This window comes from Tyto alba, unplaced genomic scaffold (genome assembly GCF_018691265.1).
Source record: "Tyto alba isolate M040663 unplaced genomic scaffold, T.alba_DEE_v4.0 Super-Scaffold_17, whole genome shotgun sequence".
Taxonomy (NCBI): Eukaryota; Metazoa; Chordata; class Aves; order Strigiformes; family Tytonidae; genus Tyto; species Tyto alba.
In genome coordinates, this window is record NW_024881279.1 from 20,999,972 (window position 1) to 21,025,770 (window position 25,799).

Here is a 25,799-nt window from a genome sequence, read left to right on the forward strand (position 1 = left end):
TCCATCACAAAGATCTTTGCCATTCGAGGTAACAAAGTAGCTGACAGCAATAGCAGATTGTCACTGTGCATGTACACCAGCACAAGCAAGTCTGGAAATCAACTGAAACACTGAAAGAAAGGGTGAGGACATGGAATTCTCTCTACAAGGTCCTCTGCCATTGCTGGCAACAGCAAACTGGAGAAGTGAAGGTACATGCTGCTCCACCCTGAGTTCTGGAGGTTTCTTCTCTAGTGGCAAGACTTTGCTACCAGATTGCCCTGCATCATCTGCCAGGCGTCTGTCCTTCCCTCCCTTCTGCTTTCCCAGCTTCTTGCTGCAGTCTGATTTAGCCAGCCTCATTCTCCTTTGGTAGCTACACACCCCAGCTCCCCCACGCCCCCCAAAAATATCCTAAACCTTAGGCAGCTTTTTCTATAGAAAGCAAAACATACTCTGAGGGAAAGGTATCACCAAGGTACCACCAAGCTTCACTTTAAAACTTTCCACAGAAAGATTCACAGGACTTCTCACATTACAAAACTATGCATTTTTTCAGACTCTGCAGTGAAAATTACTGAATCTCTTCACCCTGTTTTTTCTCAATAAATTCCCACAAAATGGATTGCCGTGGTTTGAGCCTGGTTGGCAGCCAACCACCACGCAGCCACTCTCCCTCTCCCTTCTCTTCTAGCAATAAGAAGGGACAGAGAGCCAGGCTTGGGGTTCGAGATAGGACTGGGATGGGGAAAAAAAAAAAAAAAAAAAAATCACCCTTTATGGGCACAAGCAAAAGGCACAGCATAATGTGAGAATGTAACCTGAGGACTTATGTATTGAGCAAAATCAAATTATTTCTGACATATATTATCTCTGACACATATTATCTCTGACACTTGACAGTTGTAGATGCTTGGGCAGAAAGGGTAAGGAACAGGGATTATCAAGCCACCCTTTCCCTGGCAGACCTTTCTAGCAATCAGCTGTTCTGTGATCTTCTGAGCAGGAGGTTTTGGCTGGACCAGTTAAGTCTAATTTTAATGTGTAATTTTACCTAATCGCTTCTTGGAACCCATTTATACTTCTGGCCTGTAGCAATGAGTTCCACAATTTACCTGTGACCTGGCCAAACATGTACTGCCTTTTGCCTTTTTTCAAACTTGATATCCGACCATTTCTGTGCTGCCTATTAATACATGTATGTTGAAAAATATTGTCCCAATTCACCTTCCCTCAACACTTTTAGTTTCACAAAGCACTAGCACACCCTCCGCCACTTTTCTTTTAAGCTGAAGAGTCAGTCTCTACTTCCATGTAATTGTCTCCTTGTCATCTTTTTCTATGCCGTTTTTGTTGCTCTTTTTAAGAGAGAGCGTCTTTTCCTTAAATGTTCAAGCTGTGGCTGCATCATAGACTTACACAAACCTACAACACTGTCTTGTCCTCAGTTCCTTCCTTTACAATAATTAACATTTAATTGGCCTCACTGCTGCTGAGCACTGACTTAACCTTATCAAAAACATATCCACAGTGACTTTAAATGTTCCCTCTGCAACATAATTATTAATTTGACACTCCTCATTCTGTATGTGTATTTACAGCTACATTCCCCTGCGTATACTAATTTAACCTACCTTGGGATTACCCTGGTTTTAGTTTTTGTGCAATCGTTTGCTGTGACTTTCAGATTTGACTGCCCTGAATAATTTTTTTATCATTTGCTGCTTCTGTCACCTCACTCATCACCTCTTTTTTCCAAATCACTGCTGACTGTGCTGAACAGAAAAGGTTTCAACAAAGGGCTGAAGCGCAATCCACCAGTAATGGCTCTCCACTGTGAAAACTATTTATTGTACTTTAAGTAGTTACTAGCCCAAGAGTAGCCCCTTCGTCTTCCCTCACATCAGCTTTATTTCTCCAGACAGCTTTGTTTTAGGTCCTGGCTGAAAGATTTTCAGAAAGCTAAAGGCTGGATAATCTTGCTCCACCTGCCTGTTGACTCCTCCAAAGAACTCTTAACAGATTTACAACTCTCTTAAGTCTCTGCAATGGTGCAAGCTAGCCTGAGAAATGGCTTCCTAAAACCTTTGACTCGTTGATATAGCAAACTCATCCAGGTATCTAACATCTCTATTCTATAACACAGTTTCTATCAACTTAGAATTACCTTTTTTTTTTTTTTTTCATTTCTCCAGCTCAAACAATCCCCCCTTTTTAAAAGCCAGCATCCAGTTAGTGTTCATTCTTCTAGTCATACAGCAGACGTAAGCACTGGATTACATACCATCATTAGAGGCTCAGCAATTTTGTACCTTCTGAAGAACATCTGAACAAAGAGCATGTGCACTTAGTGACTTGTCGGTTTATCAGTTTGCCTAAAAGCTCTTCCTACTGACTCTCGGTAGGAAAATGCTCGTCAGTCACAACACACACTCATTCCTAAACGTTCAGCTGTGCCAGCTGAAGGCATCACTGTCTTCACTTATTCCCCACCACTTCTCCCAGAGGTCCACGTCCAGTTATCTGCCAGCAAGGCAGTGTGTCTGAGTGCTTCTTAATATGCTCCAGGCAAAAGCAGATGGGTTAAACAGTCTAATTGGCAGTTTAGGTAAATTAACCTGGCTGTTTTCCTGGAGCTAATTAGGAGACATGGAAACAAAATGCTCCATTTGCCAACTGATGGGAATGGTAACCTTTGGCAGGAGGTGGGTTTGATAAGCAGGGATGGGCAGTAGCTTAAATCAGAATTGAAGAAAGCAAAGAATGGGGAACTCCTCCAACCTTTCCTGCTACACCTTACCTTATCTAGCCAACATCTGTGGGCTGGCTTTTTTTATGTACCTCTTCTACACCACAATCATACGTTGTGCCCCTTACTACCCGATCCAGCAGGCTTCCTGCTTTTAACAATTTTCCTGAAGTTATTATTAGTGTTTACACATCTAGGGATTAGTCCTATTGTAGGCCTCATCTGATCTTCCTTATTATGAATTAAAATTTAGCATGTAAGATATGTTTTCCTGGATAAGATTTCATTTTTTTTAAGAGTATCTTCTCATTTTAATAAGAACCTCTTTGATACCTCCTTCCACTGTCTTATCTACAGCATAAGTGCTCAGAAATGCATCCCCATCTTCCAGGAAGAAAAGAATTCATTTAGTTTCACATCATACACACAAGTCTCCCAGATCATTGGTTCACTATTTGCCTGAAGCCTTCTGACTGCAAACATCTGTCCACAATAAAAGAACAGAAACTGGATGCTGTAATCAGGTCGCTAAGGCAGACCAGTATTGGTAAAGCCGATGTCACCTGCAGTTACAGCACAGGCTCCTCCCTGCCTTCAGGAGATTTTTTTTCCTCCTGTCTCTGGACTCCTGATTCATCTCTCTGAAGTTCTGTCTTTCCACTCTAACCTATTTCTTTAAGTGTCAATAAATGGCTATACACTTCTTGGCTCCTAGCTTTGCCTTGGGGAAACTCTGACTCAGAAGTCCTTCTGCCACAAGTATTCTAACCCGCAGCACATTGCACATACCTACTTCTGCCCAGGGCTGGCTCTCTCCTTGCCCTGAGGGGATGCCCGAGGATGAATCCTCTAGTACCTCTGGACTTGCTTTCTGCAGGAAGCGGGACTCCAGCTGCACACTGGGACAGCTGGTTGAGGCTTCAGTCACCACTGAAATACAGAGCGCAAAACAGTTCCCGTTAGCTGTGCAGCATCTGCTTTAGCAGACAACACCAGACTGTGCATCTACCCAGTGTCATCCTCTGCTCTGATGACAAAACCAAGGAGGGCAGTTCAGGGAGCAGAGTCCAGAATAGAGAGCAAAGGTAAGGGCATGCAGGATACAAAGTGGGATTGCACCAACTATTTATGAAACAGTGATATTCCCCTGACAGTTATCAGCCCTCACTCTCTCCAGAGAGCCTGAACGCTGGTTGGCAGCTTCTCACAACAGCTCTCTTCTGGCCTTAGTGAACATATCACGAGGCAGCAATTGTGTCCGACAGCCGGGCCCTCCCACAACCCCTTCTCACAAGTCAGAGTTGCTAACCTGTCTGCTGAGAGGGCAGCGAAGAAAGCCAGAGAGACCTGGGTTCTTTCCTGGCATCCGGCAGCGACCTCAGCCATGAGATCTGTCTGACCAGCTGCAGAAGAAGTGCACCGAGCGCTCCCTGAAGAAAAAAGGACGCAAGTCAAGGAAAACAGCCCCACTCCCTCTGTCTGTCCTCTTTCCGTGCAGCAGCTTGCCCACAGCTCCATTTCGGGGAGCTTCCCACCACGACTCCCCCTCCCGGGGTGGGGGGCTCCTGCAGTGCCCGCTGCTCCCATCCCCTTCCACAGCCCCACGGCCTTCTGCCGACACCCGGCCCTGCCTGCTGCTGCTCACCCAGGTGATTGCCTCCAGCACCGAATAACAGGGCACCAGGCCGGGCAGGGGCTGCCGCCTTCCTCCTCGCTCCCGCCCATCGCGGGGCCGTCCATCCTGGCTGCCGGGCGCTCTACAACAACCAGAAAAAAAGCCAGAAATCAGCCCGCAGACCGACCCCCCGCCTTGCCCCGGTCCGGGCCGCACTCACCGCTCAGGGCTGGGGGCGCGGGTGTCCGGCGGCCCGGCGGCGCAGGCGGGGCGGGCGGGGGGCGGCCGGCAGCGGCCCAGGCCGCGGCCCAGCAGCAGCCGCCACATCCCGCCCGCGGCGCCACGGGGCGGGCGCGTTGCTGGGCGACGGCGGCCCGGGCCATAGAGAGGACGGAGCGGGACGGGGGCACCGGCTAGTCCCGGCGAGCCTGTGGCAGCGGGCACCGGCGGCCCGGCACTGGGCTACGGGAAGAGCGGGGTACGCCCGGGTAAAAGCGCCGAGGAACGGATTCAGGCGGCCTGAACCCACCGGGCGGGGAGGGATAGAGCGGCGCCACACCATAGAGAGGAGCTAGAGAGGCGCCCGGCGCGCCCCCGTGGCGGAGCGCGGGAACGGGTTGCGGGACAGGGGGGGCGCCTGGGGCGGCCCGTGGAGGCCCAGGGGGTGCTGCGAGGGGTTCCCCGTAGGTCTGGGTGTCCTGGGAAGGGTCCCTGGGGATCCACGGTAGCTTGAGGCGGGGATAAATCCTCCTGGGGAAGCACAAGTTGTGCCGGTTTGGGGGAGGGGGGATGCCTGTGGGGAATCGCTGAGACCTGGGCTTGGGGACCTACAATGGAGAAACCAAATTACTAGTGGGGAATGCTGAAATATACCCAAACCTGTGTTTACCTAATAAAAGGTGCCTTTTCCTCACGCAGAATGGGCTGCCGTAGCAGGGCAGATGGCCGTTGCAATTGGGTTAGACAAGAAATTGCATACTGCAAAGTACTTCTAGCAAAAAAGTAATTTCAGGTGTGATCAGAAACTCAGTTAATCTTCCTGTAATCAGTGATGTGATTAATTGTATTTGGGAAATGGGTATAAACGCGAAACATTTGTGAATGGGAATGTGTGAAAACCACATTAAGATGCAGTTATGGTTTGGGTTGTGTGTGAACCTGCATCCACCTTTTATCGGCAGTCAGCCTGATTTTGTGATTGATTGCTCTCGCAGAGGCCTTGCTTGGCTTATGTCTCCTGTGTGTCCGTCTGTGTTTCAATGGTGTTGCAACAGGAGATGGCAGACTTCCCAATCGAGAGCATGGCATGCTGGCGTGAGAAAAAGATATGCTCTGTATTTTGCTTGCCCTGGTGGTTTCCTTCAGAAGTATGAATATTGCTACCCCTGTGCTCATTCCAGCTGAACAGTGTACTTTCTTGTTTATTTCTTTGTTCCATAGGCACAGAAATTCTTGGTCATCTTGGCAGTTTGTTTCTCTTTCCAGAATACGGTGTTCTCTTTGCTGGCAATTCCTGTTATGAACTCGTAGTTCTTGTTCAGTATCATCTGTGTTTTATGCTTGGCTGGCTGCAAGTTTAGCTCCAAGTGTGGCTTTCCAGGAGATATGTAATCTCTCTCTTTCATCACCCTAAACGCTTGCTTTAAACTAGCAAATTTCTTTTGGTTTTCCATAGCTTTTATTTTTTGTAGTGTCATAAGGGACAGAAATCCTGTGTCCTTTTCACCCCAGATTTGGCTTAATACCTTAATTACAAAGTCATTTAGTTGTCTGTTTTAGTAAATGCAACTGTAATTGTCTCATGTTAGTAGGCTAGGCTGGTATTTCCTAAGCTACCACAGTTTATTTGGGGATGAAAATTACATGCAAAATAGAAATATCAGCATCTATAATATTGCCTTAATTTTCTCGCTTAGCAAGTTGATATCAGTAATTAATGCTCCAAAAACCTAAACTGCATTTGTTGGTGTTGGTTCATCCAAGATCTTCTCAGCTAATCACTGTATTTTTAATGCTGGTAGTCCTAGTTCCCTTTCAAGTCCCCAGCCATTTGGTGTGCAATACTCTGTCTTTTCTGCAACTGGCAAGTCAATAGCAGAGGTAATCTGTTTTGATTCATATCATGAGGATGCCACAGGAGTTGAACAATGTCTGTTGTGCAGTTGCTGTGTCTTTGTGTCTTTTACTTGGGAGAAGGAAAATAGTTAAACGAAGATGAGACAAGAAGGAGGTTCTGCAAGACAAAATTGAGATAGCAAAGATCAGAGATGTGGGCTGTCGTGGAGTAACGTGGCTGAAGGGAGTAAATGTAGAGAGGAATGACTCGAGCTATGCAGGCGGGAGGACAGCGTGTTCTGCACGAGGGCCACTGCTTTTGTCTTTCCAGCTCAGCTAGTTTGCGTCCTTGCAGCTTGCAGTCAGAGAGTGGAAAGGACATTGAGAAGGAAGAGGGGATAAGCCATGAGGAATTGCTGCAGGTGCAGAGTGTTTCGCTACAGCTTTTCTGACTGTTGGTGGTGGGATTTTGTTCCATGCACCCAGGGGTGCTGAGGGAAGCAGCCGATGGCATTGCAGGGACTCTTTGAAAGGTCACAGTAATCAGGAGAGGATTCTGATGACTGAAAAAGGGCAAACATCATCCACTCATTCAAGAAGGGTAAGAAGAAAGATTGGACAACTCTAAAACACTCTATTTAGCCTGGGTCTGTGGGAGATGATGGCACACCTTCTCCTGGAATCTTTATTTTAAGCCTGTGAAGGACAAGAAGGTGATTGGGAACAGCCAGCATGGATTTGACGAGGGCAATCACGCCTGACCAACCTGATTGCCTTCTGTGATGAGACTGGCTCAGAGAACAAGGGGGAGAGCAGTGGGTGTAGTTTACCTTGACTTTAGCAAGGCCTTCGACATGGTCATAGTGTCATCTTACCAAACTGGTGAGCTATGAATTGGATAAATGGACTATAAATTGGATGGAAAATTGTGTGGATTGCTAGGCTTAGATGATGGTGATCAGCGGGTTAGCACACAAAGTGTAAGGGAAGAGGCTGAGAAAACTGTGTTTGTTATCACACAATAATTTTAGGAAAATAAACAGTTTGCTCCTTAGGGAAAGAAATACTGTGCTCCTTAAGAAATATATTTATTTTGGTGATAAGAGGAAACTGGACGGGTTGTAGAAAGCAAGTTAAAAACAAATGTCAGAGTTCTAGGAGATTATATACATTCTGAGGTCTTTTAAAAACCTTGTAATTGAAAGCACTCTTTTATTCACTGGTTTAAACACTTGTTAATGCCTGTCCACCCCTTAAAGTCCAGGCAAAATCAATGTGTCTTGAAGTTCTTGATTATTTATTTGAGGCACATTTGCCACTGGAACTTTATTCCCTGGATGCTGGAGCTGTTTCCTCTTGTCTTGTAGTAGTCTTCTGGTAACTTAGGTTTTCATCTGCTTTTTTCTTTTTCTGCATCTTGAGCAGAGTAACTTAGTGGAACATGTAAGCTTTGATATACAACAGTATTTTTCTAAAGCCAGAAATATATGGCTAAAAAAGCCCACCATATGACTTTGACCAAGTATGCTTTAAACATTGTAATTACAGATGATCTAGTTTCACAGCTCACAGACAAAGAAAATATGTTTGTTTTACTTTATTAGATTTCTTGTAATATGTTCATACAAAACCAAATGTGCATATACACACACTCTGTTAATACTGCCAGCTGCAGTTTATTAAGTTTTATAAATTTTTTCCACTAGGTCACTGTATTGTTAAGCAGACATTGAATGCAGGATCGATGCTAAAGATGAGAAGGGTAAATTTCAAAGTAAACAATCTCATCTTTCTCTGAATAAGTTTATAAGGGGCATTTTTGAGGAAGCCTTAATTAATCATAGGCCTAAAACCTCTCTTAATGCGGTTGTATTTAATTAGCAAGAAAATAAGAAGGGGAAGGTGTTTGAGCATAAGCTTGTAGCTTGTGCTGCCGTTTCACTCTTCCCTGGCTGCTGCAAAGCCCCTCAGTCAGTCATTGTAATCCAGAGCTGGAACTGGGAGCGCATTTTGGGGATATATCTTGTTGCTTTGTGATGAACTCGGAGGCCCTGGGAGAATCTCTTGGTGTTGACAGCCCCTGACAGTAAATGTCACATGAATTCGGAGGGAGCTCAGTGCCTTCTGGTGACTGCTATGACAAGAGACATGGTGACAGAAAACCTGATTGATGAGCCATGCCACAAGTAGAGGAGTGCTGTGTGGTGATTGCCTATAATTGAATGGTCCACAGACGTTATTTCTGGGTTTCCTGTGATCAGTGACATACACTCCAGAAGTGTTTTCACAGGGTAGGCCTGCAGATTTTAACCCTGGTACTCAGCAACTCCTTGCTAACGCAGCGTTAACAGACTTTAAAACTTAACGGGCTGTTTTAGCTTCATGCCTAGCATAATAATGAAACAAATGACAACCGGAGATGGTCAGTCATGCAATTACCTTTAGAAACGTTCCTTTGTCAGCTTTTGCCTTCTCTTTTTAGTGCTTTCTCCTCGTGGCTCGGCTCTGTGATCTGACAATCTGGAGACGTTGATTATCAAGGTTTGTCCCGATTCTGACGATGCGCTCCTGACATGGGCTTGTCGCAGCCATGTTAAGCACAGCGGTGATGCTCCTGGCATTAAACTGGAATGTGAGATGTTATAGCCCACTCACCCAGCAAAGCATCTGCTCGCACCGACCAATTAAATCGGCTTCTCTCTCATTAAAACCCTTGTGCAGACTCTGGTATGTCACAGATCTTTAAAATCTCCATTATGAATTCCACTTCTGGGTATTTTTAGCTTATACTTGAAGAAATGATTATTGTCTCTTGCACTTAAACATATCAATTTCGGCTCCACAGACATCTCCTCTGGGCCATATTCAAAGACCTGAGCTGACTTGAACTGCTTGAATCTGTAGGGAGGATTTCAACACAGCTCCAAGCGCTTGGACATTGGAGCTGTGCAAGGAGGAAGAGGGAGAGAAATTCAAGCCCTCCCCCCTTCCCTTTCGGAAGTCAGGAGCACATCCCTTACAGATTTACTTGGTTGTGCCAATTTAATGTGATTTCTTCGGAGGGCCAGGAACCACTCAAGGAAGGCTGACAGGTTTTATCAACAGAATGGAAACTGAAGTGATAAGGTGAGAGTTATTGACCTGATAACTAACAAACAGAAAACTTCAGTGTCCCTCAAGCTAAATATTGCACTCAGCAGGTAAGTAAAAGATGGCAACAGCTGTGGTCTTGTCACCATGAGAGTGTGTTTTAGTGTGGAGGAGCAGGAGGTGAACTGTGAAAACAAACACATTCAGTTTGCTACAGACTATTTCCCTCTATTACTTTTAATGAGAGCTAAACTCCAAAATGCACTATGGGACAATAATATTTTAGATAGAAGGAACTCTTCGTACAGCTCCTAAATTCTAGACACCCGGTTGCAATTAAAATGATTGCTTGCATATTATTAATAGCTCGCCAGTAGTTTAAGGCTGTTATCAGGTATGGGACCAATTGGTACTAGCCACTGCACAACTGAATGAAAAGTAGTGCTGTCCTTGAAGGAGCCGAGTTAACAACCTGAACCCACAATGCTCAAAGGAGTTTGAAAAATGAGAGAATTGTAAAAAGGTGAGAGGAGCTGTGTTAAAATGCATCACTATAGAGGCTGGCAAGCAACATGGCTGGATCACCATTGTCAGGTGTTAGTAAATGCTGCCTAAGTGGATTTTTATTTTAATTCTGAAATTGTAGCTTGTGGAGGGCAGATGGGAAAGGAAGTGGAGACCTCTAATGAATGATGATTTAGAAGTAATGGAAACAAAGAGTACTGCAAGTACAGCAGTCTTCTGTTTTTCCCTTTTCCACATATATTTTTTTCCTGAAAACATGCTGGGATTGTGTATGAAACTTATCTGTTGCAACTCTCACACATCCCTTGAAATTCTTGTCTGACAGAATAAGAAAGCTTCAGCAGCTGAACGAGAAGGCACGCAACCGAGCTCTTGTACAATGTCCATCTCCCCTTTCTGGCACCTGGCCTGCTCAGTGCAAGTGAGAAAGACAAGTGACAAGTGATCACTTCCTATTCAACTTCTGCATGCTAACTTTGCTTTTCACATGGAGGCAGTTCTGTACTTACTGTGTTTGTCACTCTGCCATGTGTCTTTTTTGTTTCCTGTTACAGTTTGGTTTTTTTTTTTTTTTTTTTTTTTCTTTTGCGGGGGGGACAGGGAGAGGGTACCAGAACTGCACTTGGTATTTGAGAAGCAGATGCACCATGTATTCATACAGTGGCAAAGTCATACTTTTCTCTCCTAAGAATTCTGAACTTTTGATTTTCTTTTTATTTGACTGCTGTTGAGCAATGTGGTGATATATTCACAGAACTAGCTATTAAAACGTCAAGATGCATTTCCTAAATTGTGCAAACAAGTTCAGAGCCCATCACTGTGTAAAGTTAGCATTGCTTTTCATGGATAGCCAGGTTATAGTTGTCAGGGCTGAAATTTATTTTCCGCTTTATCATGAGGCTGCTCAGTGTCGTGAGATCTTTAAATTTTTGTTGTAAATATTACCCCAATTAATTTAGTTTTTATCGGAAATCTTCTTCATTGTTCCACCTATTTTCCAGATCAGATCACTTCTGAACACACTGGACACCATAGACCTTAATCCCCATGGGATTCCACTGATGATCATCTTCCACTGTGAAAACTCATCCTTTAGTTTTATGTTATTTTTTTCAATATTAAACTATTATTTAACTCTGTGAGGTCCTGACCTGTAGTCCCCAGCTATTTAGTTTATTTAGGAGCCTTTGGTGAGGCCTTCAGTGTCTGAGGCTTCTGGAAGCTTGGGGTGAGTCGGAAATGCAGGGAAAATTTCTCAGCTGGTTCTCCGTTATTTACATGCTTTTGACTCCTTCAAAGAATTCCACCAGATTTAGGAGGCTTAGATTCGTTTTACAAAAGTCATGTTTACTTTTCCTTAATGTGTTACTTTTATTCATGCATTCACTAATTCTGTTCTTTACTAGAGCTTCAGCCAATACGGCCAATATGGACACTAGACTTAGTGATCTGCAGTTTCTGAATTGTCACTGGATTTATTTTTAAATACTGATTTCTTATTAGTTACCTTCCAGTCCTTTGATAATCACAGCAATTTTCAGCAAAAGGTTACATACTGAGGGTATTAGCTCAGATGATTCATATTTAACATTCTGTAAAAATCTTCTATGAGTATCTTCTGCACCCAGTGATGTGTTGTTATTCATTTTGTCTGGTTTGTAATTTACTCTTAACAACCTTAAATCAAGCCTTCTGTTAATGCCTTATAAACAAGATGCTGGTTTCGGAGTTTCTCCGAGATTCTCCAGGTGAACAGAGATTTTTAAAAAATAGAGTTTGGGATTTTTTGCGATTGCATTATCTTTTCTCAGTGCTTCTTTCATACCTGTGTAGCTTGCTGGCTCTCACAGGCTTCTTGCTCTTGATGTGTTCAAGACGGATTTATTACATTATTTTTTTTATTTCTTTAGCAAACTGCTTCTAAACTCTTTCTTCAGTCTATGTTATTGTGCTTTTACATTTAGTCTGCCAGAATTTATGTTCTTTTTAGTTTTCCTTTCTCAGACACAACTTCAGCTTTTTGCAGGATACCTTTTAACTTCCAACAGCCTCCCTGATCCTGCTGTTTTATGATGCTAGCTTTTTGTTTTTCTCTCAAGTGTTTTTTGACAGGTTATATGCATTTGCTTTGAGCCTCCAATATAAAATCCCAAAATAGTCTACTTGCCATCTGAAAACATTTTACCTTTATGGCTGCCACTCTGAGCGTTTTTTTTTTTTTTAACAAATTTCCTCATTTTTGAATTCCCTTTCTCTGGAATCCAGCATAATCACTGCATTTGCCGGCATTTCTTCATTTCAGAGTATTGAGTCACGAATCAGATAAAAGGATTAAGGATTTCGGCCTAGCCTAGTCTCTAGGAAGCCTGAAAATATCAGCCATTAACATTTCACTAATGTTAATTTCACTAATTTCATTAACTGAGAAACAGGGAAGGAAGTGGCTTGCCAGGGCTGGAGATGGTGGGAATTCCTGCCCTGGAACATCAGCTTCTCTCTTCAGCCTACAACAGACAAAATGACAGGTAATTGGAAAAAAAAAAAGCAATCGGGGCTGATTTGTCACCACATCACTGAAGTTTGATACTGTAGAAGAATAACGGAAAATTGTCGAGGAGGATTATAAACACGGTCAAGTGACCTGCATCTGAGGTGTAGAAAAACACATATATCATACTAATTGTTGTTTAGCCTTGTGTGTTCGACAAGTAGAACATCTGTGTTTCGATAACATAGGCCTGTGATAGACTGAGACGCACCCGACTGAACATTCTTGAGATTCCTGCCCTGCTGTGGGAAAGATCAAAGCACAGTGGAAGAGTATGCCTGTGTGAATCCCTGCAATACAGGCAAAAATAGCAGATTTTGAGATCTTCAAGCACGGATTGAGTTCCGCGGTGCCCTTGTCCCCATTTGTGTGCCTCCACCCAGGTGCTGCTTTGGGCATCCCCTGGTTGGCAAGGTAACAAAAATAAATTTCCTCTTTGCATTTCATCCATAGTTTTGTGGTTATGCCTGCATCCTGCCTGTGCCAGCTCACACAGACTAACTAGCTGGAGTGGTTTTGGGCAGAGCCCATCTACGCTGTGCCGGTGGGAACCAGAGCAAGGTAACGGAGTGATGATGACAGCGTCCAGTTCTCACATTGCCGGACACAGGAGTGATCTGGTATGCCGAGAAGTCTAGAAGGATGGTGTGCAAATGCAAGTAGTGCTTCCCTGTGATAACGCTAGAGAATTGAGAGTTTAGACTACTTTATGACTTCAGTTTGCATATAACAAAATCTAGGGTAAGGTCTGACCGAAAAAGGACTGAGAACGCACTCAGTAGAAGCTGGTTTGGTAGCTGATTCTTTTTGGTTCTCTCCAATTACAGACTGCTCCTTACAGTAAGTAGTAGGTGCTTACAAACAGCTCCAAAGCTGCTCTGAAACTGGTGGGGATAAGCAGTCTTTGCCAAGCAGGTGCTGCACCTCAGCGTGTGACTAAAGCTTGCTTACCAGTGAAAAACGTTGACTCTGAGGTTGAGAGGCATTGCCACTCAGCTGCTGCAAAGTGCGAGTACAGCCAGGGTGAACCAAACAACACCAGTTACAGTGCAACTGCTGACTAGCATGGACTGCTTAGCAACAGTGAGAGTGATATGGATACAGATGAATTGACTGTTTTCTGAGCAAGCTGGGTAGGAACAGAAGTAATTAGCTGCTAGCTGATGAAAAGGCATGCTTAATTATTAGTATAATTATAGATATAATAGACCAGGAATTATTCAGTAAAAGTAAGAAAGCCAATATGTTACAAAGAAGGTAATCAGAATGGAAGAGAAAATAACAGCAGTGTGAATTCTTGAGAAGAAATGGAAAGAATTAAGATGATAAATCTGGAATCTTTTGGGTTTCCACTCTCTGACATATCAACTCAATTTAACAATGGTGTAAGGGTATTCAAAGCCAACCAGGTTTGTGGCTGGTATTATTTCTGGTTCTATATAAGGTTGATTTAACTGATTGTATGCCAATGAAATTGAGCTGTATTTTCATAAATCTCAGAACCTGCACAACTTCACAAGGATCTTTGTTCTCCTTCCAGCAATACTACAACACAACCATTTAATTTGATGGATCTTGTGGGAAGCTCAGCTATAGCTGATTCTGATCAATATTGGTAATTGATTATGATTCTTCGATAAGGCAGCACTGCTTTCCCTTGGCACCCTGTGAAGTAATTGTGACTAAGAAGCAGTCGCGTTAGTCAGCTGCCCTGCCTTGGCCACTGCATCTTAAAATGTTCTCCATTCCCGCTGGGGAGATGGCTGGGGATAACAGACTGAACTGCACTAACAGAGACATTAGGATATATGTTGTTAATATAGGATGTGTAATCACTGAAATGGGTAATCTGGGGAAGATTTTAAGTACATCTCTTCTGATGTCAGAATGGACAGAGGTAGTGCTGGTCCTGCTTTTGTTCCAGGAATCGGACTGGATGCTAATGGCAGCAGCAGTGATCCGGTGTCTTCTGTAAGAATCTGGAACTGAGAGGCCCAAGATGTTTACAGTTTTTTCTAAAACTGTAGTAACTGTTAAATTATGGCAGTGGGATGGGAGACTCTGGCACCACCAGGTCTAATCTAGATTCTTTGAGTCTGATAGTAGTGGTGCCAAATGATTACAAACGCTTTTGCCCGTTGTGCTGGTTAGAAAGGAAAATAAAGATGCAAAGATTTTACTGAATTACTGTTTGAGGACTAATTATTAAAATGGCTTTTGATTAATGAGTTGCGAGTCAAGCTGGTTTGGCAAATAGCATTTTGATAAGGTATTTGTAAGACAGATAGTCTTAAAATGATAAGATTAACGTAAAACACTAGCCTCAATGATGGTGTTAATGCAGAAATGATGTAAATGTGCATGAGCAATTACTGTATGAAGTCACTGGGGTACATCAGGACAAATTGAATACAGACAAACTCTAATCAGCATCAGCTGAGCACAGAATCATTGAAAAGTGAAGCTGGAAGAAATATTAGCTGGTCACTTAGTCTGTCTCCTCTTTCCACAGCAGAATCAGATCTGCTTGCGACATTCTTGGCATAGGCAGAACTGTTGTTTTTCTTCCATTTTGTAGCAGACTTTTTTTCTGCTATTGGCCTGCTACTGCGCCGATCCTGACTCTGTCAGGACTGTTACTGCATCTCTCCATGGTCTTCTCTCTTTTGAGCACCTCCTGGTCTTAGTCTCTTGATTCAGGTCATGTTTTCCAGACCTCTAGCTGTTATTGTTATTCTTGCTGCTTAGCCTGTCAGCCTTTCTTGAGGAGCAGTACCCAAGACTGGATGTGCCTCTGCACTGAGGTGTTACTAATACTGAGTACAGCAAAAGGATCTGCAAGGTGTCTTGCAGGTAATTCTTCTGTTAAAACATCTGTGTAGTGTTTTCTCTTTGCTCAGGACAATAACCCCTGTTCAGCTTGTGATCTATCAGAACCGTCAGACCTTTTTTTTTTTTTTCCCTTTCCCAGACTTATTTTCTGCTTAGCTGATGTTTATCCTGTATTTGTGCACTTCACTCCTACCTAAGTTAAAATGCTACGCTTTTTACAATCGAGATGACTCTTATATTTATAGACAACTTGTCCAAGTTGTCAAAAGTTTTTAATACTGCTATCCCCCATGTATTTGTAGCCACTCTTCGCAGATTTAATCTTGGCAGATTTAATAAACACACAATCCATTCCCTCATCCAGGCTATCAATAAAATATTGAATGGAACTTATGAACAGCTGAGTAACCATTCAATTTGTCCTTTACATTTCACAGTGAACCATTGGAAACTACTCTCAGAGTGCAGATTCCAAACAGATTTGTGTCATGACTTCAGCCAGAGCAGTGCTGCACTCATGAATGTTGTGTGGGACAATGTCAGGAGCCTTGGTGACATTGAGGTATGTGCCATCTGCTGCTTCTTCGATATCCCCAAAGTCTCATCCGTTGGAGAGTGAAATTAGATGGAGTTAGCTTGTTTTGTTTGTGAGGAATTTATGTTGATAAGTACGCGTCTCCTTATTAGTTTCTATGCGCTTAGAAATCATTCAGATTATTCTGGTGTTTTTATTTTCCTGGGTGCTAAATCTTTTGTTACCTTAGTATTCTATCTGACTCGTAGATGACTGCTAGTGGTTCCAGTTGTTTGAAAGTCTTTGTGGACAGTTGTGAAGACAACAGATACAAACCTCTCACTACGAGAAACCCTGTGCCAAATGTGAAATTCCTGTGATATAAAGCACAGAGACACAAAAGCTTCTCAAGAGAGTGGTGGAAGAAATGTTTTAACAAAAATAAATTATTTTAATTCAGTCTGAGAAGTTATGATGCAAATCAGAATAATTTAAAAAATAAATGTCAGGCTAGCTTGAGAGAATTCTGAACAGTTTTAACTACAAGTCTGAACAGTCTTGTAGAAATATGGCCAGGGTCACGTAAAAGAAGTTAGGAAACCTTAATTTTGGGCTGCACTGACTTCTTTGCCTATAATAGATTGGTAGTGAATATCTAAGAAAATAGAAATAGAGATTAGACTAAATTTCATAACCTTTTAACCCAGAAAGCCTGGATCTCCTCAGCAAAGTGTTTTCTGAACTCTAATACATGCTCACTGTTGACACGGGCTTATTCACAGAACAGAATGACCTTTGCACAGCTCAATGAGAAGTGCGTGTGTGATAAGTTCTAGTATCTCCTGTTTAATGCGCCCACGTGACTGCAGGTTTGATCGTCCCAAAACAAGGTGCTATACTTTGTCTTGCAGCACTTCTGCTGGAGTGTTTGATGCTGTGCGTATAGGAAGAGTATGTATATTTATATGAACACTCCAGTACAGGAGTCAAGAAAGAAAGAATATGCATTGCATTGGTATGGACAATTCGCTGTTTCTCAGAAACTTTGATTTTGCCTGAATTCAGTATTCTAAAAGGCAAAAAAATACCACCCAACAAACTCTTATCTATGCTGTGCGTTAACAAGCCTTTGGATCAGTACCGTTTCCACTGTGCATTTTGTTGTCTAGAACTATCATCATGGTTGTGCCTTGAGCTGTTTGGAAGATGGAACTGTTGGCAGAGGAGGAAAATCAAAAGTGTCATCAAACTCCCAAAATAGAGGCAGATGTTGGCTGCAGGAATTTTGAAGTGTGAGCAGGGGCCCTGTTGTAACTCTTTCTTCTTTCGTCCCTTTTTTTCACCATCTTCTGCAATATAGATCCCCTTCTATTTCCTGGTCCTTTAAGCTTAAGGAGCTGTAGAAGTACCCTGGAAGTCACTTATGTGTGGAAAAGTGTTCTTGCTTTCTGGTATCCTTTGGTTTTGCATGTACCCTGAATAGGCAGGTACTCACTGCAAGATCGGAAATGTTCTTGGTGTTGAAGTGGAGACACCTGTGAATGTACTGAGGACAGGGTTGCAAGGCGATGCAGTACAGATTTTATAATACACAGGTGAGTAATTTCTTAATAGTGAGGATTTTTGAGTATTAACTCTAGGGGACTTCCACTACAAGGCAGCTGTTAACATATTACTATGAATTGGTTTGGAAAGAAAAAAGATGAAAATTGCATAAGTAGATAAATTTTAAAGAGACAGAAATAATAATGACATTAAAATTGGCTGAAAGAACTGAGCTACAGTAACAATGGAACGTTTTAAAAATAAATGGGTAGCTAGGAAAGGGTGTAGGGAGACATGCTGCTTGGAGATCACAGAGGCACCTAAGCTTGACAGTTTCTATGACTGCATGAAACAGAGAAACACAGCCAAGCCCCCGCTCTCTCCCAGCATATTATACTGCACAGCAATCAGGTTTAGTAACACATTGCTGAGAAAAAGACTCCCACTATTTAGTATTCATTATAGATGGCATTTTATAGATTGCAGCGCAGCAGTGTAAACAAGCCACACTGGAGGAAGAGTGGAGAACAGCATTTCTCCGAGCTCTGATTTATTTCTTGTTGATATTCACTAACTACACAAATCTATGGCAGGACCAATTTTAGGAAGGGAAAGTTACTCTCAAACCACCACCATTTTCCAGGGTTCTTGCTGGAAGCCAACACAACAGGAGGCAAAACACAATTCCTGCAGTAGGACAGGCATGTGGCTCCCTTGTGAGACTGAAACATCTGGTAGATTTGTTTCTGTGAGTCGTCGTGGATCTGCAGGCCTGCCTGGGCTCTGCCAGCTGCCTGCTTTATATTCCATCTACGTTGCGTTTTGTAAACCTTGTCTGCGTGAGGAGGGAGCCTGTCCCCACGGACAGGGTGCTGCTGTGCTGGGACACCTACATCTGTGAGCAAAAAGCTGCCTGGACAGACCAGTATCCTGGGAGGGACCAGTATCTTAAGCACCCTGAGGCTGCCCAACCGCTGTCACCTCCAGCTGTGGGGTGACACCGGGCAGTGACACAGCACCCAGGTTGCTGTCCCACCCGCACGCCTGCCCGTGCAGAGAGGTGCATGGCCCATGCTGCACCCTATGGGAGCTGGCCCTTCTTTTTTTTTTTTTTTTTTTTTCATGTGAGATTGTTTCTTCCAGGTGAGCTGGATGCCAGTCACCCAGAAAAGCAACACAGCTTTTCCATCATCCATGAATCATTAATTCCTGTAAGTCACAGGGGTACTGAGCACTGCGGGAGAGATGGGAGCCATGGTGTAAGGAAATGCACGCAGGCTTTCACCCCAAGCTCCCTGCAGCCTCCCCAGAGCCTGTCTAGCAGAAGAGAGACCCGGCGTGCTGAGGAAAGGCCATGTATGACAGCTCTGCTCCATACGCACCGCCTGCGTGAGCGCAGAGAGCCTGTAATAATGGAAGATCTTTCCAGCTCCCCTCCCTGAAGGAATGAGTTCACATCATTCTGCTGATACAGGTGCATTGCTGCTTTTTTGAATTCCTTTGGGAGTTGCTTCTCCACGTTCCCTACCTGTCTTTTACCTGGCCCTGATACAGCCTCCTGGCTTGGTGCTGCAGATTCCTCTGCCCGAGTCACCCAGCATCCAGGCCCCTGCTCCCTGCAGTGCCGTGGCAGGGTCCTCCCCATCCTCCCCTTCCAGCTGGAGATGTTAGGTGTCCTCTTTCCTCCAGAGCCTCCCCTCTTTGAAAACACCTTGATGGATACCTATCTTTTTTTTTTTTCAGAGGGATTCATGACAGAGTAACTTAGGAGTATTTGATTTTCCCCCACAACTATCTCACGGTAATACCTAACTTAAAAATGGGACTTAAAAAAGTGTGGCAGCTTCTTAAAAGGAAATTAAAAGCAGCTGCTATAAGGATGTGGAAGATGAGAAACTAGATAAAAACGCCCTATCTGAAGCTCAGAGCAATATATCAGTAAGTGAAATAATTCTACAAGGGACTAAAAAGGCAATATTCTAACAGCAGAGTGGAAGACAGTATTCAAAATCAGGGATTTCTGAGCAAATAAAGAAACTATTTAAAAAAAAAAAAAAAGCATTAACTGTGAGGCTAAATCTGTAGGGCAGGCAAGGGAAAATTTTAAGGTGCAAACTCACTAAAGGAATAATAAAAATACTAGTAAAAATATTTTCAGAATTGCCAGAATCATATACTTTTCCAGAGGTTTGATCAACAGATGACCTGTTTCTAAAACGATTACTGTAAGAGAGGAAAATTGCTGCTGAAAAGTAAACTGAAGCTCTGTGTTGGTGCTCACTATGGTTGAGGTAGGTTATTCTCCCATGAGAACCAAACTTATGAGGACAAGTGTAAGGAACTGTCTGAAATTAAATGACAATAAAATGCATTTTAGGACTAATTGATAAGATGAAGAGTCAGAAATTGCCAAGACCATATGGTAATCACTCAAGAGCTCTGGAGGAAAACAAATATGCAATTATAGAGCTACTATAGTGTGTAACCCATCACTTAAATCAGCCTCCCTGCAGGAGGGATGGAAGATGGTAAATGTGACAACAATCCCTGAGAAGGTCCCCAGGAGTGAAGAACTGCAGACCGTCACACTGGAGTCTGTACTGAGCAAGTGAGTAGAAATTATAAGAAAGAAACGATTAAATGAATAAACCCCAACATATTAGGGAAAGTTTTTTTTTTTTCTTCTAGTGAGAAACTGCATTTCGCATATTTGTTAGAGCTCTTGTAAAGGTCCTGAAGATGCAGCTAAGGTGACATAGTCATAACAACATAAGAAATGCTTTAGTGGGCCGGACCAGTGGTCCAGCTGGCCGCACTGCCCATCTATTGTTGCTGTGACCATGACTTTATGTCTCACTTGTATCCCCCTTGCCACTTTCTCTCCAAACTGAGAAGCCCCTTTAGTGTCTCTTTCAAAGCAACAACTAGAAATCAATTTAATCTGGTTGATGGTTCTTTACAAAACTTGTAATTGAGCTGTAAAATCCCTTGCCATAGGATATTATGGATGCGCAAAGTTTACTTGTGCTCCAGGGGTAACAGCAAAAGTTAATGGAGAGAAGTTAAAGCATAACCTGTTAAATAGTAAAACCAAGGATTGTGACTCAAAGAGTCCCAAGACACATATTGTTGGAAAACAGAATAATATTCCAAGAAAGCACTGCTGCATGCCTGGTATGTTCTTAAACTCCTTCCCCAGGCATATGTATTGAAAAGCAGATGCTGCAGTAGAGGAACCTTCGATCTGACCCAGTGCAGCCTTTCTTGTGCTTTGTAATGTTCTGTCAAAAGAAAATAGAAACATAGATATGAACGTAAACACTTCTGATGGTAATGGTGAACACTGAACAGTGAACGCTGAACTCATCTCCCCACTAGACAAGCAAACAATGAATTTTTATTTGAATGCTAATAAAGATCTCACCATGATGCTGCTAGGTCTCCTCTAGCAATATAAAGAGAAAAGCTACATGGTGGAAATAAAGAAAGGATCTTTATAAAGGGATGAAAATGTATTGCAAATATTGATGTCATTAACCACTTACAGGTCAAAAATATACTTGAAGCTACTGATGTAATTTGAAGTAGGTAAACGAGTATTAAGAAGAATGTTTTCTTACAAGTAGTGCCATGATTATCTGAAAAGGAGAAATTTGTACTTCTTGTATCCCTTTAACTCCAAACGATCCAGGGTTTGTAGTCAAAAAGCAGATTTTCTACGGCTGTCTAATCTATTCTAGATCTCTTTTGGTTTTGGGATCAGAGCTGAGGCAAGCTTCTTTTACAAATTTGTGCTGCAGTCTACTAAAAGAGCCGTTTCTTGCCAGGATAATATTACATACAGTTCTGAGAAAAATGAACAGAGTCGGCTTGTTTGAGAGCTAACTGATGCTTACTCACAACACTGATAAGCCTGACATTTACTGAGAAGTGCCACAATTCTCAGTCCAATGAAAAATCCCAAGAGGATGTTTTTTTTAGTGATGCTTCACATTCTATTGACTCAGGATAAGCTGGAGTCTTCTAAAGTATTTTACTCAACAAAAAAAATAAAAAAAAAAATAAAAAAATCGTGTGGAGCTCAACTCCTCAGCTTGAATTACATACAGATGTACTAGCATTCCTTGGCACATTTGTTAATGGTCGTGGTATGTTTAATGATGCTCTACAAGTTGTCAGTGCCTTCTGTGTCGTATTTCATTCCTGTAGTGTGTTAAAAGCACTTATGCAAGAGTTCTCAGTGCCTTGATTGCAATTACAAAAATTATACTTGGAATAATGCCACTTAGCACCTCCACATAAAAGCCAAAGCTTGTAGTGAAATACCTGTTTGTGATATTAGGCAGTTCTGGCTGCGAGTGTAGTCTTTGCGTGCTAGTCTGTGCTTTGGCTTTCTGCAGCATCCACAATACCCGGCCATGTAGGATTCTTCTGGAATAGGCTCTGCCTGAAAAAGACCGTCAGAAGGCTTTTGAATGTTCAAGTAGATTACGTCAAGCAGTTCCCTTTTGATCATTATTATAAAGATATTTTCAAATAATTCTGAAATATTAGTGAAGCAAAGTTTTCATTACAGACACTGTGATAATTAGCTCCTACCATATCATACTCCTTATCTAGGAATTCCATTCTGCTTTTAATTATCATTTTGACCAACTTTCAACGTACAAAGCTGTTTTTCTGGCTAATCTTATATCCTTTTAATGTAGACAAGAAACCCAAACAGTGGCTAAGAATTTTCTGACAAAATTGTTTCTCAGGGAAAAAAAAAAAAATCTTATTTATCAAAACTTGAACTTTTCACAGGAACATATGTTCCAGATGTCAAGAGTTGCAAAATCCATCACTTCAGGTGGTAGTTTGTTCCCAAATTTAATCATCACTGCTGTTAAAAAATGTGTGTTTCATTTCTGGTTTGAATCACTTTCATTTTTCAGCCCTTAGTCTTTCTTCTGTCTCTGCTAGATTAAAAAGTGTTGGTTGATATTTTCCCCTTGTGAAAGTATTTATCGAATCGCCCCACAATTGAGCTGTTTAAGTTTCCCAGTTACATGTTCTTCTCTCCTCATATACTTTTTATGGCTCTTTTCTGCCCCCAATCTAATCTTTCAACAGCTTTAAATGTGAACATCAGAATTAGATATACTAGTGGTTTCAATGATGCTGTACCCAGAGGTTGAACAGATTCCTTATTTCTAATCACTTCTCCCATTTCATCATGCTTTTACCCTGAGTGTTTGTGGTGAGCTTCTTGCCCATTAAGACCTCCTAAGTCATAACCATTGCACTCCAAGATAGAGTTTTCTGTTCTGTAAGAGCAGCCCATATTCTCTGTTGGTTCACTGACTGCCTCTTCTTGAACTTACTCCCCTTGTACCTTGCATAATATTAAGTAGAGAGCAGCCTCTCTTCTTGGATGTTCAGGATCTAATAGTTCTGAAAAGCAGTCATACTGTGTTTCTGTAAATTGGTTCTCTAACCTTTTTTTCCTTTGTGCCATTATATCGATTTATTTATGAATAATAGAGGTCCCCATGTTTAGTATTTCACCTCTCAGCGTTAAGCACTCAGTCTTCTTTCTCTAGTGACTGATGGGGTAACTCTGCTCATATATTTACATTTTTACTGCCAGACATTTTGAGTGTACAGTCTTTTCCAGTAAGAATTTTAGTCTGACTAGATTCCTTAAAACATTTTCTTTGACATAAAAAAAAGTCTTTCACTTTTATAACATACTCTCTTTTCCGTAGTTTATAGACACATACTATGGTTTATATTTTCTGCTGTGTCAAAATCTGATTTTATTACCTGCGTTTTACTTCATCTAGATTTTTTTTTTTTCAATTAAAAAAAAAGTTTTTATGGTTCTTAATTTGGGGGATACCTTTGTTTAGCTTCTTACTCCAATGTCATTTTGATGTAATAAGATTTCATCTATGAGCTGTTCGTATCGCTGTACTAAGCTTTTTCTCTGAACTAGCTGGATACGCAGAGTGTTTTTGTTTTACCAACCCTTAGCAATCTGTTTGCCTTCACTCATGACAGATTTCCCCCAGCTCCCACTTAATTAAACACATCATATATGTTTTCCTTGTGAAAAATCTGATTTCACTTTTGACTTTTGATGGAGACCATCACCTCCGGATAGTGTCTTTTTCCCCTCTGCGTAATTGGAGTTGTGTATATGACTGCAAGGATTTCAGAGAAACTGTCAACAGTACCCTGGGGCTAAATCTTCTAGCCAGGAGTCTGACTTTGCCTTCCAGGATCCTTCACTTGCATTTCCCTTCAAAATTTGTGACATGCAGGAGGACCTCATGCTCCTCCCCAGCACTTTCTAGCATCCACCTAGGTGTCTCATAGAAGACCTCTTCATATTCTGCCTGCAAGTCAGCAAATCTCTGTCATCGCACGTGTGGCTGCTGGTATGCTCCTGGTATTTAAATTCCCATCAGCAGAGCAGACCAAGAGTTCTCAACTGAAAATGCATTTTCAGATATAGCCTTCCTGGAGTTGTCAGCTTGCTTTTCCTCAGCTGGAAGGCAGCTTCCTGCTACGTTAATATTACACTGTGCTGTGCTATGCTATTCTATGCTAAACTATCCATTGCGAGAGAAGAGCAAGCAGTCTGGGCTTGGCCTAGTCCCTCATGTCCTTTTACACTGTTTTTGTGCCTTATATTTGTTCTGCCTTTGTTTCTCCAGATTAGAAGCTCTGGCCTCAAACTGCTCTGGGTGTGTGCTGTGAGAGCCCTGTGGGCAATGAAGACAGTAGCTGAAGCAATTACTGAAGCATTAGTGACTACCCTGGAAGCTCTTGGAAGGCAGGCAAGATCACTGAGCACTATAGAAAGGTAAACACAGTTTACTTTTTTGAAAAAGAGAAAGCAGGGAATTAGAGACCACTCTTCCCAGAAATAAGACTGAAAAAATATTACATGGTCAATTTAAAGCAAATAGAAGATAAAAAAAAAAAAAAAGACAGAGATTTACCAGGAATAAATCATGTGATCTTACTCTAATTTCCTTCTTTGAGAAAATAATGTCTAGTAGATGAAGAGGAGGCAGCAGATGGGACATATTTTGCTTTAGGAAAGCTTTTGAAACTGTTCCACATGATTCTCTCAGAAGCAGACTAAAGAAATATGGTCTGTATCAGTGTGCCCAGTATTTCTGGCTGGGTGAGACTCTTACCTTGTTTCTGTATAAGGAAGGGACCATATGTTGCAGCCCTTCCTCTAATGCATAGCTGTATTGTGTAAGCGTAGAAAAGCCAGTGCTTCCTGGGGCAGTGAGATTTATTGCATGTGTGCAGATGGGTTCATATACTGCCATGCACAGAGGTGCTAAGTGGGCTCCCAGCAAAGATGGTCTGCAGTGTACTCAAAATAGTCTGTTTAGCAGGCAGCACTTCTCCCTGTGGACTCTGGATCCAGAAAGGAGTGAGGGAGACCACAGCCAAATTCATTGTCCTGGCAGGCCCTGTGTAGTTCATAGCTTGAGGTTCATCATTTAGAAGGTACGTGATATTACTGTAATGTGGGTGGCAGTGGTGCACTGTCAGACTGGGAGGTTGTTTTGATTGGAGTCCTGCTGGCGTATGTCCTGAGCCCAGTTCTATTCATTTTTTTAATTAATGACCTATATGATTTAACAAAGAACTCACTCATAAAATTTGTGGGTAAACCAAGATGCCCTTTGAAGGTCAGGATCAGACTTCTAATGATCTTGAGAGACTGGAGAAAGTGATCCAGACATCTCAGTCTCATACTGGGAGGTGTTAATGAAATATATTATTAAAAAATGGGAGGAAGCCTCATTTTCTGTGGTGCTGCTGAGGCCTTTGCTGGACTCACGTGTTCACACTTAGTGCTAGAGGGAGCTGGTGTTGTGAATGATGTGGGTACTGACGACAGAGGAATGAGTAGGAAAGAAATTTTGAAAGTGGAATCACAGTGTTATAAATTGTCATAGTACCAGACAAGCAGATTCTCAGTCGTTGGTGAGGTAGTTTCTACAAGAGAGATAAGCTATATAAATCAGTGTGAAACTAGATTGCAAACTAGGGTTTAACATTCAAAAGCAATGAGATATTTTTATAGTTGACAGTTGTGGAAACTCACCAAATAAGCAAGAACACATGGTTCAAGATCACAGCTCCTCTTCAAGAGAAGTAAGAAAATTCTTGTAATTTAGAAAAATAGAAGGAACTGAAATCAATAACATTGAGGAAGGAAATAGAAAAGAGTGGTCTCAGCAATTAAAGTCCCGGCTAAGCAGGCCCCATGAAAAATGGGCAACTAGATCAATAAAAAATGTAGAAATATGTCTATACAAATGCTGCAACT

General features: G+C 42.3%; 2 protein-coding genes across 19 annotated transcripts in view; one reads left to right on the forward strand and one right to left on the reverse strand.

Moving 5' to 3' along the window:
• Positions 1 to 4,772, reverse strand: part of DELE1 (DAP3 binding cell death enhancer 1) — a 22,571-nt gene extending 17,799 nt beyond the window's left edge. For both annotated transcript variants that reach the window (XM_042789937.1, XM_032995523.2), the window contains exons 1-4: positions 4,564 to 4,772; positions 4,374 to 4,485; positions 4,038 to 4,158; positions 3,518 to 3,658 (exon numbers count right to left, since the gene is read on the reverse strand). In XM_042789937.1, the coding sequence (XP_042645871.1) occupies positions 3,518 to 3,658; positions 4,038 to 4,158; positions 4,374 to 4,485; positions 4,564 to 4,670 (481 nt within the window). In that variant the 5' untranslated portion in view covers positions 4,671 to 4,772. The remainder of the gene's footprint in view (positions 1 to 3,517; positions 3,659 to 4,037; positions 4,159 to 4,373; positions 4,486 to 4,563) is intronic.
• The window catches only part of LOC116962264, a 38,263-nt gene continuing 17,200 nt past the window's right edge, over positions 4,737 to 25,799 (forward strand). For 14 of the 17 annotated variants that reach the window (XR_004407465.2, XR_004407460.2, XR_004407461.2 and 11 more), the window contains exons 1-3: positions 10,643 to 15,414; positions 15,831 to 15,955; positions 24,157 to 24,305. Coding sequence is in view for 1 of the 17 variants with exons in the window: in XM_032995528.2 (XP_032851419.2) it covers positions 15,348 to 15,414; positions 15,831 to 15,955; positions 24,157 to 24,305 (341 nt within the window). In the remaining 16 variants the exon portion in view is untranslated. Of the gene's footprint in view, positions 4,822 to 10,642; positions 15,415 to 15,830; positions 15,956 to 19,201; positions 20,061 to 24,156; positions 24,306 to 25,799 lie in introns of those variants that run through there. The other 3 variants (XR_006165079.1, XM_032995528.2, XR_004407462.2) reach the window with 3 other exon arrangements.